Below are 15701 nucleotides of genomic sequence, written 5' to 3'. Positions count from 1 at the left end.
ACACATTAACCCCCGGCAGGTGGGACCTCGGCTACAGGGGACACATTAACCCCCGGCAGGTGGGACCTCGGCTACAGGGGACACATTAACCCCCGGCAGGTGGGACCTCGGCTACAGGCGACACATTAACCCCCGGCAGGTGGGACCTCGGCTACAGGCGACACATTAACCCCCGGCAGGTGTGACCCCGGCTACAGGCGACACATTAACCCCCGGCAGGTGTGACCCCGGCTACAGGCGACACATTAACCCCCGGCAGGTGTGACCCCGGCTACAGGGGACACATTAACCCCCGGCAGGTGGGACCTCGGCTACAGGCGACACATTAACCCCCGGCAGGTGGGACCCCGGCTACAGGACACATTAACCCCCGGCAGGTGGGACCTCGGCTACAGGGGACACATTAACCCCCGGCAGGTGGGACCTCGGCTACAGGCGACACATTAACCCCCGGCAGGTGTGACCTCGGCTACAGGTGACACATTAACCCCCGGCAGGTGTGACCCCGGCTACAGGGGACACATTAACCCCCGGCAGGTGGGACCTCGGCTACAGGCGACACATTAACCCCCGGCAGGTGGGACCTCGGCTACAGGCGACACATTAACCCCCGGCAGGTGTGACCCCGGCTACAGGCGACACATTAACCCCCGGCAGGTGTGACCCCGGCTACAGGCGACACATTAACCCCCGGCAGGTGTGACCCCGGCTACAGGCGACACATTAACCCCCGGCAGGTGGGACCTCGGCTACAGGGGACACATTAACCCCCGGCAGGTGGGACCTCGGCTACAGGGGACACATTAACCCCCGGCAGGTGGGACCTCGGCTACAGGCGACACATTAACCCCCGGCAGGTGGGACCTCGGCTACAGGCGACACATTAACCCCCGGCAGGTGTGACCTCCGCTACAGGCGACACATTAACCCCCGGCAGGTGGGACCTCAGCTACAGGCGACACATTAACCCCCGGCAGGTGTGACCTCGGCTACAGGGGACACATTAACCCCCGGCAGGTGGGACCTCGGCTACAGGCGACACATTAACCCCCGGCAGGTGGGACCTCGGCTACAGGGGACACATTGTCATGACTCTCCTGTGCACAGCTGGACCCAGACACCAGGGTAATGATGAAGGGGGAGGGGTCAGCTCTTGGTAACCCTGCCCCCGGCTCCTGACATCTTTCTTTCTCTTGTAGATTCCGGGAGTTATGGATCCGAGGCTGAACTTTGGGTTTCCTGAAAATGTTTCTGATTTGTGTCCCAGAGAAGAAATCCCACAATTCCCTGCTCCTCCGGGATTCCAAAGCATGTCACACCCTCCCACCCGCTATGGCCAAGCCCCTCCCCCGCTTTATCACCCAGCCCCTCCCACTGGCTATGGCCAAGCCCCTCCTCCTGGTTATCACCCAGCCCCTCCCACTGGCTATGGCCAAGTCCCTCCTCCTGGTTATCACCCAGCCCCTCCCACTGGCTATGGCCAAGTCCCTCCTCCTGGTTATCACCCAGCCCCTCCCACTGGCTATGGCCAAGCCCCTCCTCCTGGTTATCACCCAGCCCCTCCCACTGGCTATGGCCAAGCACCTCCTCCTGGTTATCACCCAGCCCCTCCCACTGGCTATGACCCTCCTCCTCCTCCCCCCGTTATTTATGGCCAGGCCCCTCCCATTGGCTTTGCTCCTGCCAGTGTTCTTGGCCCCGCCCCCTGTACTCCGGTGGCGGCTGCTCCCTACGGCTTCCTGAGTGATAACTGGCTGGAGGAGCAGCAGTCGTGGTTCCCGCGGCCGCCCACGCCTCCGGCGTGCAGCCAGGATGGGGAGGCGCCGGCTCTGCCGCTCAGCGGAGGCTTCAGGATTGGGTTTGAGCAGCACCACATGGCGGACCCCTCCCTCCATTACCATGACATGGGCAGCGCTCCAGCAGGGGGCGACACTCCGGGGCTCCGCGCCCCGCACTATGGACACCACACACAGGTCAGTATGTGCAGGACAGGCTCTGCGGCTGCCATGGCGACAGTCACTACCACTGCTTCCTGTCATGGAACACACACTGAGAGGTTATGCTGATGCTACCATGGCAACCGCAAGCAGAATAGTACCACAGCTATAGAGGTCCCTGCTCCCCCTGGGGGTCTTTATCATAGCGTTGTATATGGGGGGTCCCTGTGCTGCTCCCCCTGGTGGTCTTTATCATAGCGTTGTATATGGGGGTCCCTGTGCTGCTCCCCCTGGTGGTCTTTATCATAGCGTTGTATATGGGGGGTCCCTGTGCTGCTCCCCCTGGGGGTCTTTATCATAGCCTTGTATATGGGGGTCCTGTGCTGCTCCCCCTGGGGGTCTTTATCATAGCGTTGTATATGGGGGTCCCTGTGCTGCTCCCCCTGGGGGTCTTTATCATAGCGTTGTATATGGGGGGTCCTGTGCTGCTCCCCCTGGGGGTCTTTATCATAGCGTTGTATATGGGGGTCCCTGTGCTGCTCCCCCTGGGGGTCTTTATCATAGCGTTGTATATGGGGGTCCCTGTGCTGCTCCCCCTGGGGGTCTTTATCATAGTTGTATATGGGGGTCCCTGTGCTGCTCCCCCTGGGGGTCTTTATCATAGCGTTGTATATGGGGGGTCCCTGTGCTGCTCCCCCTGGTGGTCTTTATCATAGCGTTGTATATGGGGGTCCCTGTGCTGCTCCCCCTGGTGGTCTTTATCATAGCGTTGTATATGGGGGGTCCCTGTGCTGCTCCCCCTGGGGGTCTTTATCATAGCCTTGTATATGGGGGTCCTGTGCTGCTCCCCCTGGGGGTCTTTATCATAGCGTTGTATATGGGGGTCCCTGTGCTGCTCCCCCTGGGGGTCTTTATCATAGCCTTGAATATGGGGGGTCCCTGTGCTGCTCCTCCTGGTGGTCTTTATCATAGCGTTGTATATGGAGGGTCCCTGTGCTGCTCCCCCTGGGGGTCTTTATCATAGCGTTGTATATGGGGGTCCCTGTGCTGCTCCCCCTGGGGGTCTTTATCATAGCCTTGTATATGGGGGTCCTGTGCTGCTCCCCCTGGGGGTCTTTATTATAGCGTTGTATATGGGGGTCCCTGTGCTGCTCCTCCTGGTGGTCTTTATCACAGTGTTGTATATGGGGGGTCCCTGTGCAGCTCCCCCTGGTGGTCTTTATCATAGCGTTGTATATGGGGGGCCCTGTGCTGCTCCCCCTGGGGGTCTTTATCATAGCGTTGTATATGGGGGTCCCTGTGCTGCTCCCCCTGGGGGTCTTTATCATAGCGTTGTATATGGGGGTCCCTGTGCTGCTCCCCCTGGGGGTCTTTATCATAGCGTTGTATATGGGGGTCCCTGTGCTGCTCCCCCTGGGGGTCTTTATCATAGCGTTGTATATGGGGGGTCCCTGTGCTGCTCCTCCTGGTGGTCTTTATCATAGCCTTGTATATGGGGGGTCCCTGTGCTGCTCTCCCTGGGGGTCTTTATCATAGCGTTGTATATGGGGGCCCTGTGCTGCTCCCCCTGGGGGTCTTTATCATAGCCTTGTATATGGGGGTCCCTGTGCTGCTCCCTCTGGTGGTCTTTATCATAGCGTTGTATATGGGGGTCCCTGTGCTGCTCTCCCTGGGGGTCTTTATCATAGCCTTGTATATGGAGGATCCCTGTGCTGCTCCCCCTGGTGGTCTTTATCATAGCCTTGTATATGGGGGTCCCTGTGCTGCTCCCCCTGGGGGTCTTTATCATAGCGTTGTATATGGGGGGTCCCTGTGCTGCTCCCCCTGGTGGTCTTTATCATAGCGTTGTATATGGGGGTCCCTGTGCTGCTCCCCCTGGGGGTCTTTATCATAGCGTTGTATATGGGGGTCCCTGTGCTGCTCCCCCTGGGGGTCTTTATCATAGCGTTGTATATGGGGGTCCCTGTGCTGCTCCCCCTGGGGGTCTTTATCATAGTTGTATATGGGGGGTACCTGTGCTGCTCCCCCTGGGGGTCTTTATCATAGCGTTGTATATGGAGGGTCCCTGTGCTGCTCCCCCTGGTGGTCTTTATCATAGCGATGTATATGGAGGGTCCCTGTGCTGCTCCTCCTGGTGGTCTTTATCATAGCGTTGTATATGGGGGGTCCCTGTGCTGCTCCCCCTGGTGGTCTTTATCATAGCGTTGTATATGGGGGGTCCCTGTGCTGCTCCCCCTGGTGGTCTTTATCACAGTGTTGTATATGGGGGGTCCCTGTGCAGCTCCCCCTGGTGGTCTTTGTCATAGCGTTGTATATGGGGGTCCCTGTGCTGCTCCTCCTGGGGGTCTTTATCATAGCGTTGTATATGGGGGTCCCTGTGCTGCTCCCTCTGGTGGTCTTTATCACAGTGTTGTATATGGGGGTTCCCTGTGCTGCTCCCCCTGGGGGTCTTTATCATAGCGTTGTATATGGGGGGGTCCCTGTGCTGCTCCTCCTGGGGGTCTTTATCATAGCATTGTATATGGGGGGCCCTGTGCTGCTCCTCCTGGGGGTCTTTATCATAGCGTTGTATATGGGGGTCCCTGTGCTGCTCCCCCTGGTGGTCTTCATCACAGTGTTGTATATGGAGGGTCCCTGTGCTGCTCCCCCTGGGGGTCTTTATCATAGCGTTGTATATGGGGGTCCCTGTGCTGCTCCCCCTGGGGGTCTTTATCATAGCCTTGAATATGGGGGGTCCCTGTGCTGCTCCTCCTGGTGGTCTTTATCATGGCGTTGTATATGGGGGGTCCCTGTGCTGCTCCCCCTGGGGGTCTTTTTCATAGCCTTGTATATGGGGGTCCCTGTGCTGCTCCTCCTGGGGGTCTTTATCACAGTGTTGTATATGGGGGTCCCTGTGCTGCTCCTCCTGGGGGTCTTTATCACAGTGTTGTATATGGAGGGTCCCTGTGCTGCTCCCCCTGGGGGTCTTTATCATAGCGATGTATTTGGGGGTCCCTGTGCTGCTCCTCCTGGGGGTCTTTATCACAGTGTTGTATTTGGGGGTCCCTGTGCTGCTCCTCCTGGGGGTCTTTATCACAGTGTTGTATATGGGGGTCCCTGTGCTGCTCCTCCTGGGGGTCTTTATCATAGCGTTGTATATGGAGGGTCCCTGTGCTGCTCCCCCTGGGGGTCTTTATCACAGTGTTGTATATGGAGGGTCCCTGTGCTGCTCCCCCTGGGGGTCTTTATCACAGTGTTATATATGGAGGATCCCTGTGCTGCTCCCCCTGGTGGTCTTTATCATAGCCTTGTATATGGGGGTTCCCTGTGCTGCTCCCCCTGGTGGTCTTTATCACAGTGTTGTATATGGGGGGGTCCCTGTGCTGCTCCCCCTGGTGGTCTTTATCACAGTGTTGTATATGGGGGGTCCCTGTGCTGCTCCTCCTGGTGGTCTTTATCATAGCGTTGTATATGGGGGTCCCTGTGCTGCTCCCCCTGGGGGTCTTTATCATAGCGATGTATATGGGGGGCCCTGTGCTGCTCCCCCTGGGGGTCTTTATCATAGCCTTGTATATGGGGGTCCCTGTGCTGCTCCCCCTGGGGGTCTTTATCATAGCGATGTATATGGGGGGCCCTGTGCTGCTCCCCCTGGTGGTCTTTATCACAGCGTTGTATATGGGGGGCCCTGTGCTGCTCCTCCTGGTGGTCTTTATCACAGTGTTGTATATGGGGGGTCCCTGTGCTGCTCCCCCTGGGGGTCTTTATCATAGCGATGTATATGGGGGGCCCTGTGCTGCTCCCCCTGGGGGTCTTTATCATAGCGTTGTATATGGGGGTCCGGCTGAGATGTGTAGACTTTCCTCTTCTTCCTCTCAGGCTGGAGGTGACTGGAGAATAGACCTGCAGGAGGCGCCGCTGAGGCCGGATTCGGAGGTGGCTGCGTTCTGCGATGCCGTCTGGCGGTAGGTTAATCTGTCGGTGGGTGTGTTCTGTTGTCAGTGTGGGAGGAGTTCTCTGGGGTCACATGACCGGTTGGGGGTCCTTCTCTTGCAGGATCAGGCAGGGGTACTCCGCCTCCCATCGCCCCTCCAACCCCGACAGAATATGGAGCATCGCTGTCCCCCCCGCACCGAAGCTCCCCGACACAGAGGTGGAGGTCTCCATCATCAGGGAGGAGCTCAGCCCTGCACTGCGGACCACCCAGAGAGGTGAGGGGTCTGTACATGGGGGGGGGGGGGGGCAGTAGTGTATATATGGGGGCACTGTACATGGTGGGGGGTCAGTAGTGTATATATGGGGGGTCTGTACATGGGGGGGTCAGTAGTGTATATACGGGGGGCACTGTACATGGTGGGGGGTCAGTAGTGTATATATGGGGGCACTGTACATGGTGGGGGGTCAGTAGTGTATATATGGGGGGTCTGTACATGGGGGGGGTCAGTAGTGTATATATGGGGGGCACTGTACATGGGGGGGGTCAGTAGTGTATATACGGGGGGCACTGTACATGGTGGGGGGTCAGTAGTGTATATATGGGGGGTCTGTACATGGGGGGGGGGTCAGTAGTGTATATATGGGGGGCACTGTACATGGTGGGGGGTCAGTAGTGTATATATGGGGGGTCTGTACATGGGGGGGGTCAGTAGTGTATATATGGGGGCACTGTACATGGTGGGGGGTCAGTAGTGTATATACGGGGGGCACTGTACATGGTGGGGGGTCAGTAGTGTATATATGGGGGGTCTGTACATGGGGGGGTCAGTAGTGTATATATGGGGGGCACTGTACATGGGGGGGGTCAGTAGTGTATATACGGGGGCACTGTACATGGTGGGGGTCAGTAGTGTATATACGGGGGGCACTGTACATGGTGGGGGTCAGTAGTGTATATACGGGGGGCACTGTACATGGTGGGGGTCAGTAGTGTATATACGGGGGGCACTGTACATGGGGGGGGTCAGTAGTGTATATACGGGGGGCACTGTACATGGTGGGGGGGCAGTAGTGTATATATGGGGGGCACTGTACATGGGGGGGTCAGTAGTGTATATATGGGGGCACTGTACATGGTGGGGGGTCAGTAGTGTATATATGGGGGGCACTGTACATGGTGGGGGGTCAGTAGTGTATATATGGGGGGGCACTGTACATGGTGGGGGGTCAGTAGTGTATATATGGGGGGGCACTGTACATGGTGGGGGGGCAGTAGTGTATATATGGGGGGCACTGTACATGGTGGGGGGTCAGTAGTGTATATATGGGGGGCACTGTACATGGTGGGGGGTCAGTAGTGTATATATGGGGGGGCACTGTACATGGTGGGGGGTCAGTAGTGTATATATGGGGGGGCACTGTACATGGTGGGGGGTCAGTAGTGTATATATGGGGGGCACTGTACATGGTGGGGGGTCAGTAGTGTATATATGGGGGGCACTGTACATGGTGGGGGGTCAGTAGTGTATATATGGGGGGCACTGTACATGGTGGGGGGTCAGTAGTGTATATATGGGGGGCACTGTACATGGTGGGGGGTCAGTAGTGTATATATGGGGGGGCACTGTACATGGTGGGGGGGTCAGTAGTGTATATATGGGGGGCACTGTACATGGTGGGGGGTCAGTAGTGTATATATGGGGGGGCACTGTACATGGTGGGGGGGTCAGTAGTGTATATATGGGGGGCACTGTACATGGTGGGGGGTCAGTAGTGTATATATGGGGGCACTGTACATGGGGGGGGGGGTCAGTAGTGTATATATGGGGGCACTGTACATGGGGGGGGGGGTCAGTAGTGTATATATGGGGGGCACTGTACATGGTGGGGGGGTCAGTAGTGTATATATGGGGGGCACTGTACATGGTGGGGGGTCAGTAGTGTATATACGGGGAGCACTGTACATGGTGGGGAGTCAGTAGTGTATATACGGGGGGCACTGTACATGGTGGGGGGTCAGTAGTGTATATACGGGGGGCACTGTACATGGTGGGGGGTCAGTAGTGTATATATGGGGGGCACTGTACATGGTGGGGGGTCAGTAGTGTATATATGGGGGGCACTGTACATGGTGGGGGGTCAGTAGTGTATATATGGGGGGGCACTGTACCTGGTGGGGGGGTCAGTAGTGTATATATGGGGGGCACTGTACATGGTGGGGGGTCAGTAGTGTATATACGGGGGGCACTGTACATGGTGGGGGGGGCAGTAGTGTATATACGGGGGGCACTGTACATGGTGGGGGGTCAGTAGTGTATATATGGGGGGGCACTGTACATGGTGGGGGTCAGTAGTGTATATATGGGGGGCACTGTACATGGTGGGGGTCAGTAGTGTATATATGGGGGCACTGTACATGGTGGGGGTCAGTAGTGTATATATGGGGGCACTGTACATGGTGGGGGGTCAGTAGTGTATATATGGGGGGCACTGTACATGGGGGGGTCAGTAGTGTATATATGGGGGGCACTGTACATGGTGGGGGGTCAGTAGTGTATATATGGGGGGCACTGTACATGGTGAGGGGTCAGTAGTGTATATATGGGGGGCACTGTACATGGTGGGGGGTCAGTAGTGTATATACGGGGGGCACTGTACATGGTGGGGGGTCAGTAGTGTATATACGGGGGGCACTGTACATGGTGGGGGGTCAGTAGTGTATATACGGGGGGCACTGTACATGGTGGGGGGGTCAGTAGTGTATATATGGGGGGCACTGTACATGGTGGGGGGGGGTCAGTAGTGTATATATGGGGGGCACTGTACATGGGGGGGGTCAGTAGTGTATATATGGGGGCACTGTACCTGGTGGGGGGGTCAGTAGTGTATATATGGGGGGCACTGTACATGGTGGGGGGTCAGTAGTGTATATATGGGGGGCACTGTACATGGTGGGGGGCAGTAGTGTATATATGGGGGGCACTGTACATGGTGGGGGGGTCAGTAGTGTATATATGGGGGGCACTGTACATGGTGGGGGGGCAGTAGTGTATATATGGGGGGCACTGTACATGGTGGGGCGGTCAGTAGTGTATATATGGGGGCACTGTACATGGGGGGGGTCAGTAGTGTATATATGGGGGGGCACTGTACATGGTGGGGGGTCAGTAGTGTATATATGGGGGGCACTGTACATGGGGGGGGGGTCAGTAGTGTATATATGGGGGCACTGTACATGGTGGGGGGTCAGTAGTGTATATATGGGGGCACTGTACATGGGGGGGGTCAGTAGTGTATATATGGGGGGCACTGTACATGGTGGGGGTCAGTAGTGTATATATGGGGGGCACTGTACATGGTGGGGGCAGTAGTGTATATATGGGGGGCACTGTACATGGTGGGGGGTCAGTAGTGTATATATGGGGGCACTGTACATGGTGGGGGGTCAGTAGTGTATATATGGGGGGGCACTGTACATGGTGGGGGGGTCAGTAGTGTATATATGGGGGCACTGTACATGGTGGGGGGGTCAGTAGTGTATATATGGGGGGGCACTGTACATGGTGGGGGGTCAGTAGTGTATATATGGGGGGATGGGCACTGTACATGGTGGGGGGTCAGTAGTGTATATATGGGGGCACTGTACATGGTGGGGGGGGGTCAGTAGTGTATATATGGGGGGGCACTGTACATGGTGGGGGGGTCAGTAGTGTATATATGGGGGCACTCTATATATGGGGGTCCTCTGTCCCTCTGTGGGTGTACTGTACAGTAATTGGTCGGTCTCTGCTCCCGGTGACGCCTATTTCACTTCTATAGCATTTTCTTTGGGGGGCGGAGCTGAGTGTCAGGGGATGTGTAGTCAGTAATCTCCTCCCTCTCTCTGCAGGCTCCACCCTTGTGTCACATATTATTGCAGATGTTCTGCAGCAGATCCCTGCTCGGGCGCTGGCGCATCGTCTGTACCCGACCCTGTCACATGACCTGCACCCAGCCTCAGTGCCCCCAGGAGAGGAGGCGGAGCCTGCCGGGGGCGGCTGTTACCTGAGTATCTGCGGCCTGGACGAGTATCTGCATCCGTGAGTATTTCACACTGCGACCACTTCCACAAGATTGTGTAGCTGGGCGCTCTCTCTCCCCCCTCCCTGTGTGTAGCTGGGCGCTCTCTCTCCCCCCTCCCTGTGTGTAGCTGGGCGCTCTCTCTCCCCCCTCCCTGTGTGTAGCTGGGCGCTCTCTCTCCCCCCTCCCTGTGTGTAGCTGGGCGCTCTCTCTCCCCCCTCCCTGTGTGTAGCTGGGCGCTCTCTCTCCCCCCTCCCTGTGTGTAGCTGGGCGCTCTCTCTCCCCCCTCCCTGTGTGTAGCTGGGCGCTCTCTCTCTCCCCCCTCCCTGTGTGTAGCTGGGCGCTCTCTCTCTCCCCCCTCCCTGTGTGTAGCTGGGCGCTCTCCCTCCCCCCTCCCTGTGTGTAGCTGGGCGCTCTCCCTCCCCCTCCCTGTGTGTAGCTGGGCGCTCTCCCTCCCCCTCCCTGTGTGTAGCTGGGCGCTCTCCCTCCCCCTCCCTGTGTGTAGCTGGGCGCACGCTCTCCCCCCTCTCTATGTGTAGCTGGGCGCTCTCTCTCTCTCCCTCCCCCCTCCCTGTGTGTAGCTGGGCGCTCTCTCTCTCTCCCTCCCCCCTCCCTGTGTGTAGCTGGGCGCTCTCTCTCCCCCCTCCCTGTGTGTAGCTGGGCGCTCTCTCTCCCCCCTCCCTGTGTGTAGCTGGGCGCTCTCTCTCTCCCCCCTCCCTGTGTGTAGCTGGGCGCTCTCTCTCTCCCCCCTCCCTGTGTGTAGCTGGGCGCTCTCCCTCCCCCCTCCCTGTGTGTAGCTGGGCGCTCTCCCTCCCCCTCCCTGTGTGTAGCTGGGCGCTCTCCCTCCCCTCCCTGTGTGTAGCTGGGCGCACGCTCTCCCCCCTCTCTATGTGTAGCTGGGCGCTCTCTCTCTCTCCCTCCCCCCTCCCTGTGTGTAGCTGGGCGCTCTCTCTCTCTCCCTCCCCCCTCCCTGTGTGTAGCTGGGCGCTCTCCCTCCCCCCTCCCTGTGTGTAGCTGGGCGCTCTCCCTCCCCCCTCCCTGTGTGTAGCTGGGCGCTCTCTCTCCCCCCTCCCTGTGTGTAGCTGGGCGCTCTCTCTCTCCCCCCTCCCTGTGTGTAGCTGGGCGCTCTCTCTCTCCCCCCTCCCTGTGTGTAGCTGGGCGCTCTCCCTCCCCCCTCCCTGTGTGTAGCTGGGCGCTCTCCCTCCCCCTCCCTGTGTGTAGCTGGGCGCACGCTCTCCCCCCTCTCTATGTGTAGCTGGGCGCTCTCTCTCTCTCCCTCCCCCCTCCCTGTGTGTAGCTGGGCGCTCTCTCTCTCTCCCTCCCCCCTCCCTGTGTGTAGCTGGGCGCTCTCCCTCCCCCCTCCCTGTGTGTAGCTGGGCGCTCTACCTCCCCCCTCCCTGTGTGTAGCTGGGCGCTCTCCCTCCCCCCTCCCTGTGTGTAGCTGGGCGCTCTCCCTCCCCCCTCCCTGTGTGTAGCTGGGCGCTCTCTCTCCCCCCTCCCTGTGTGTAGCTGGGCGCTCTCCCTCCCCCCTCCCTGTGTGTAGCTGGGCGCTCTCTCTCTCCCCCTCCCTGTGTGTAGCTGGGCGCTCTCTCTCCCCCCCTCCCTGTGTGTAGCTGGGCGCTCTCTCTCCCCCCCTCCCTGTGTGTAGCTGGGCGCTCTCTCTCCCCCCTCCCTGTGTGTAGCTGGGCGCTCTCTCTCCCCCCTCCCTGTGTGTAGCTGGGCGCTCTCTCTCCCCCCTCCCTGTGTGTAGCTGGGCGCTCTCTCTCCCCCCTCCCTGTGTGTAGCTGGGCGCTCTCTCTCCCCCCCTCCCTGTGTGTAGCTGGGCGCTCTCTCTCCCCCCCTCCCTGTGTGTAGCTGGGCGCTCTCTCTCCCCCCCCTCCCTGTGTGTAGCTGGGCGCTCTCTCTCCCCCCCCCTCCCTGTGTGTAGCTGGGCGCTCTCTCTCCCCCCCCTCCCTGTGTGTAGCTGGGCGCTCTCTCTCCCCCCCCTCCCTGTGTGTAGCTGGGCGCTCTCTCTCCCCCCCCTCCCTGTGTGTAGCTGGGCGCTCTCTCTCTCCCCCCCTCCCTGTGTGTAGCTGGGCGCTCTCTCTCCCCCCCCCCTCCCTGTGTGTAGCTGGGCGCTCTCTCTCCCCCCCCTCCCTGTGTGTAGCTGGGCGCTCTCTCTCTCTCCCCCCTCCCTGTGTGTAGCTGGGCGCTCTCTCTCTCCCCCCCTCCCTGTGTGTAGCTGGGCGCTCTCTCTCTCTCCCCCCTCCCTGTGTGTAGCTGGGCGCTCTCTCTCCCCCCCTCCCTGTGTGTAGCTGGGCGCTCTCTCTCCCCCCCCCTCCCTGTGTGTAGCTGGGCGCTCTCTCTCTCTCCCCCCTCCCTGTGTGTAGCTGGGCGCTCTCTCTCCCCCCCTCCCTGTGTGTAGCTGGGCGCTCTCTCTCCCCCCCTCCCTGTGTGTGTAGCTGGGCGCTCTCTCTCTCTCCCCCCTCCCTGTGTGTAGCTGGGCGCTCTCTCTCTCTCCCCCCTCCCTGTGTGTAGCTGGGCGCTCTCTCTCTCTCCCCCCTCCCTGTGTGTAGCTGGGCGCTCTCTCTCTCTCCCCCCTCCCTGTGTGTAGCTGGGCGCTCTCTCTCTCTCCCCCCTCCCTGTGTGTAGCTGGGCGCTCTCTCTCTCTCCCCCCTCCCTGTGTGTAGCTGGGCGCTCTCTCTCTCTCCCCCCTCCCTGTGTGTAGCTGGGCGCTCTCTCTCTCTCCCCCCTCCCTGTGTGTAGCTGGGCGCTCTCTCTCTCTCCCCCCTCCCTGTGTGTAGCTGGGCCCTCTCTCTCTCTCTCACCCCCTCCCTGTGTGTAGCTGGGCGCTCTCTCTCTCACCCCCCTCCCTGTGTGTAGCTGGGCGCTCTCTCTCTCACTCTCACTCTCCGGTTATGTCTCGCAGCGGTCTCAGTTTGTGCAGTCACATCGTTCTGCAGAGAGAGCGCAGGATTTGTCTACGGCTCCACATTGGAGGAAGATCCCGGTACCGGCTGGCCCGCACGGTGAGACACCAGATACTCCGGCTCCCCGGGAGGTGCCCCGCGAGGAGCCCCCCTCAGCTGTGACTCCTCCCTTGCAGGTGGAGGATGATGAGACGGAGCTGACCCTCGGAGGACGCCTGGAGCATGCCCAGTACTGGCAGGAGCTGAGGTCAGGAGAGGGGAGAGGGGAGGGACTGACGCACTGGGGCAGATTTACCTACCTGGTCCATTCGCGATCCAGCGGCGCGTTCTGTGTGGGGGATTCGGGTCCGGCCGGGATTCACTAAGGTAGTTCCCCCGATGTCCACCAGGTGTCGCTGCTGCGCTGAAGTCCCTCGGAGTTCACTGAAGTTCACCTTCCTACGCTGGGTGCAGGTAAGTGCGCGTCCAGCGACACATTATTATTATTTTTTTTTGTTTTTTTTTTTTATAAATACGGCGGTTTCTCCGACGGCCACATCCCCCGATTTCTGTCGCGTGCATCCTTGCACCGATGCGCCACAATCTGATCACATCACAAAATCCTGGGGCAATTAGGGGAAAATTCGGGTAACGCCACGGAAGAACGCGATTGGGCCCTTAGTAAATGACCCCCACTGTGCCGGATCCTCCGCTCAGTTACTGGTGATTTTCCTCTTTTAGGAAACGTCTGTTTGTTGCCGTCTCTGAATATGAGGATCAAGTCCTGAGTTTCCTCCACGACCGGGTAATCGGGGGTCATATCATAACCTACAGGGGGCAGTTTCATGTTGGGGTGCTTTGCCTGTCTAATTTTGGGGTACCCCCTCTATCGGTTTTATGCCGGGTGTGTAATGTTGGGGGGGCACCAATGTCGGGGGGGTGTAATGTCGGGGTGTGTAATGTTGGGGGGGGGGGCACCAATGTCGGGGTGTGTAATGTCGGGGTGCCCCCTCTGTCAGTCCTCAGGTGTGGGCCCGCTCCTGGAGGCCGTGCAGGACCTCTGTTACCTCCTCCGATCTGTGGAGACCCTGGAGATCAGCACCGCCGTGCAGAACCTGAGAGGCACCGCCCAGAACCCGCCCACTATGGTAATTATACTGAGGGGGAGGAGTTATAGAGGTGACCGGACATATAGATGGGTATGGAGGTATAGGGGGGGGGGGGAGGTATAATGGGGTGGGGTGGTTCCTCGTGTCCCCTTTAATGGTCCTTCTCTAGGGAATCCGGGACCTCATGTTTCTCATTTTCCTACAGGTTCCGGATCAGTCCCCACATCCAACAGGTGAGAGTGACATCATACATCTACATAATACTAACCCACCCCCCAGCATCTACAGAATACTAACCCCACCCCCCAGCATCTACAGAATACTAACCCCACCCCCCAGCATCTACACAATACTAACCCCGCCCCCCAGCATCTACACAATACTAACCCCACCCCCCAGCATCTACACAATACTAACCCCGCCCCCCAGCATCTACAGAATACTAACCCCGCCCCCCAGCATCTACATAATACTAACCCCACCCCCCAGCATCTACACAATACTAACCCCACCCCCCAGCATCTACAGAATACTAACCCGCCCCCCAGCCTCTACACAATACTAACCCCGCCCCCCAGCCTCTACACAATACTAACCCCACCCCCCAGCATCTACAGAATACTAACCCCGCCCCCCAGCATCTACACAATACTAACCCCGCCCCCCCAGCATCTACACAATACTAACCCCGCCCCCCAGCATCTACATAATACTAACCCCGCCCCCCAGCATCTACACAATACTAACCCCGCCCCCCAGCATCTACACAATACTAACCCCGCCCCCCAGCATCTACACAATACTAACCCCGCCCCCCAGCCTCTACACAATACTAACCCCGCCCCCCAGCCTCTACACAATACTAACCCCGCCCCCAGCATCTACACAATACTAACCCCGCCCCCCAGCATCTACATAATACTAACCCCGCCCCCCAGCATCTACATAATACTAACCCCGCCCCCAGCATCTACATAATACTAACCCCACCCCCCCCAGCCTCTACACAATACTAACCCCCCCCAGCATCTACACAATACTAACCCCGCCCCCCAGCATCTACATAATACTAACCCCGCCCCCAGCATCTACATAATACTAACCCCGCCCCCCCAGCCTCTACACAATACTAACCCCGCCCCCCCAGCATCTACACAATACTAACCCCGCCCCCAGCATCTACACAATACTAACCCCACCCCCCAGCATCTCCACAATACTAACCCCGGCCCCCCAGCATCTCCACAATACTAACCCCGGCCCCCAGCATGTACACAATACTAACCCGCCCCCCCCAGCATGTACACAATACTAACCCCGCCCCCCCAGCATCTACACAATACTAACCCCGCCCCCCCAGCATCTACACAATACTAACCCCGCCCCCAGCATCTACACAATACTAACCCCACCCCCCAGCATCTACACAATACTAACCCCGCCCCCAGCATCTACACAATACTAACCCCGCCCCCCCCCAGCATCTACACAATACTAACCCCGGCCCCCCAGCATGTACACAATACTAACCCCACCCCCCAGCATCTACACAATACTAACCCCGCCCCCCAGCATCTACACAATACTAACCCCGCCCCCCAGCATCTACACAATACTAACCCCGGCCCCCAGCATCTACATAATACTAACCCCGCCCCCCCCAGCATCTACACAATACTAACCCCGCCCCCCCAGCCTCTACATAATACTAACCCCACCCCCCAGCATCTACACAATACTAACCCCGCCCCCCAGCATCTACACAATACTAACCCCGGCCCCCAGCATCTACATAA

At 58.8% G+C, this 15701-nt stretch overlaps 1 protein-coding gene across 1 annotated transcript in view; it reads left to right on the top strand.

Moving 5' to 3' along the window:
* LOC140110359 (phosphatidylinositol 3-kinase C2 domain-containing subunit gamma-like) overlaps nt 1-15701 on the top strand; it is a 113449-nt gene that overhangs the window by 12455 nt on the left and 85293 nt on the right. The window contains exons 2-10 of the mRNA XM_072132188.1: nt 1200-1973; nt 5793-5878; nt 5970-6124; nt 9739-9928; nt 12817-12916; nt 12994-13064; nt 13538-13601; nt 13816-13944; nt 14111-14138. Coding sequence (XP_071988289.1) covers nt 1212-1973; nt 5793-5878; nt 5970-6124; nt 9739-9928; nt 12817-12916; nt 12994-13064; nt 13538-13601; nt 13816-13944; nt 14111-14138 — 1585 coding nt within the window. The 5' untranslated portion in view covers nt 1200-1211. The remainder of the gene's footprint in view (nt 1-1199; nt 1974-5792; nt 5879-5969; nt 6125-9738; nt 9929-12816; nt 12917-12993; nt 13065-13537; nt 13602-13815; nt 13945-14110; nt 14139-15701) is intronic.

The sequence above is a fragment of the Engystomops pustulosus genome, unplaced genomic scaffold (assembly GCF_040894005.1).
Source record: "Engystomops pustulosus unplaced genomic scaffold, aEngPut4.maternal MAT_SCAFFOLD_260, whole genome shotgun sequence".
In the NCBI taxonomy this organism is placed as follows: domain Eukaryota; kingdom Metazoa; phylum Chordata; class Amphibia; order Anura; family Leptodactylidae; genus Engystomops; species Engystomops pustulosus.
This window is presented reverse-complemented; position numbering and strand designations above follow the sequence as displayed.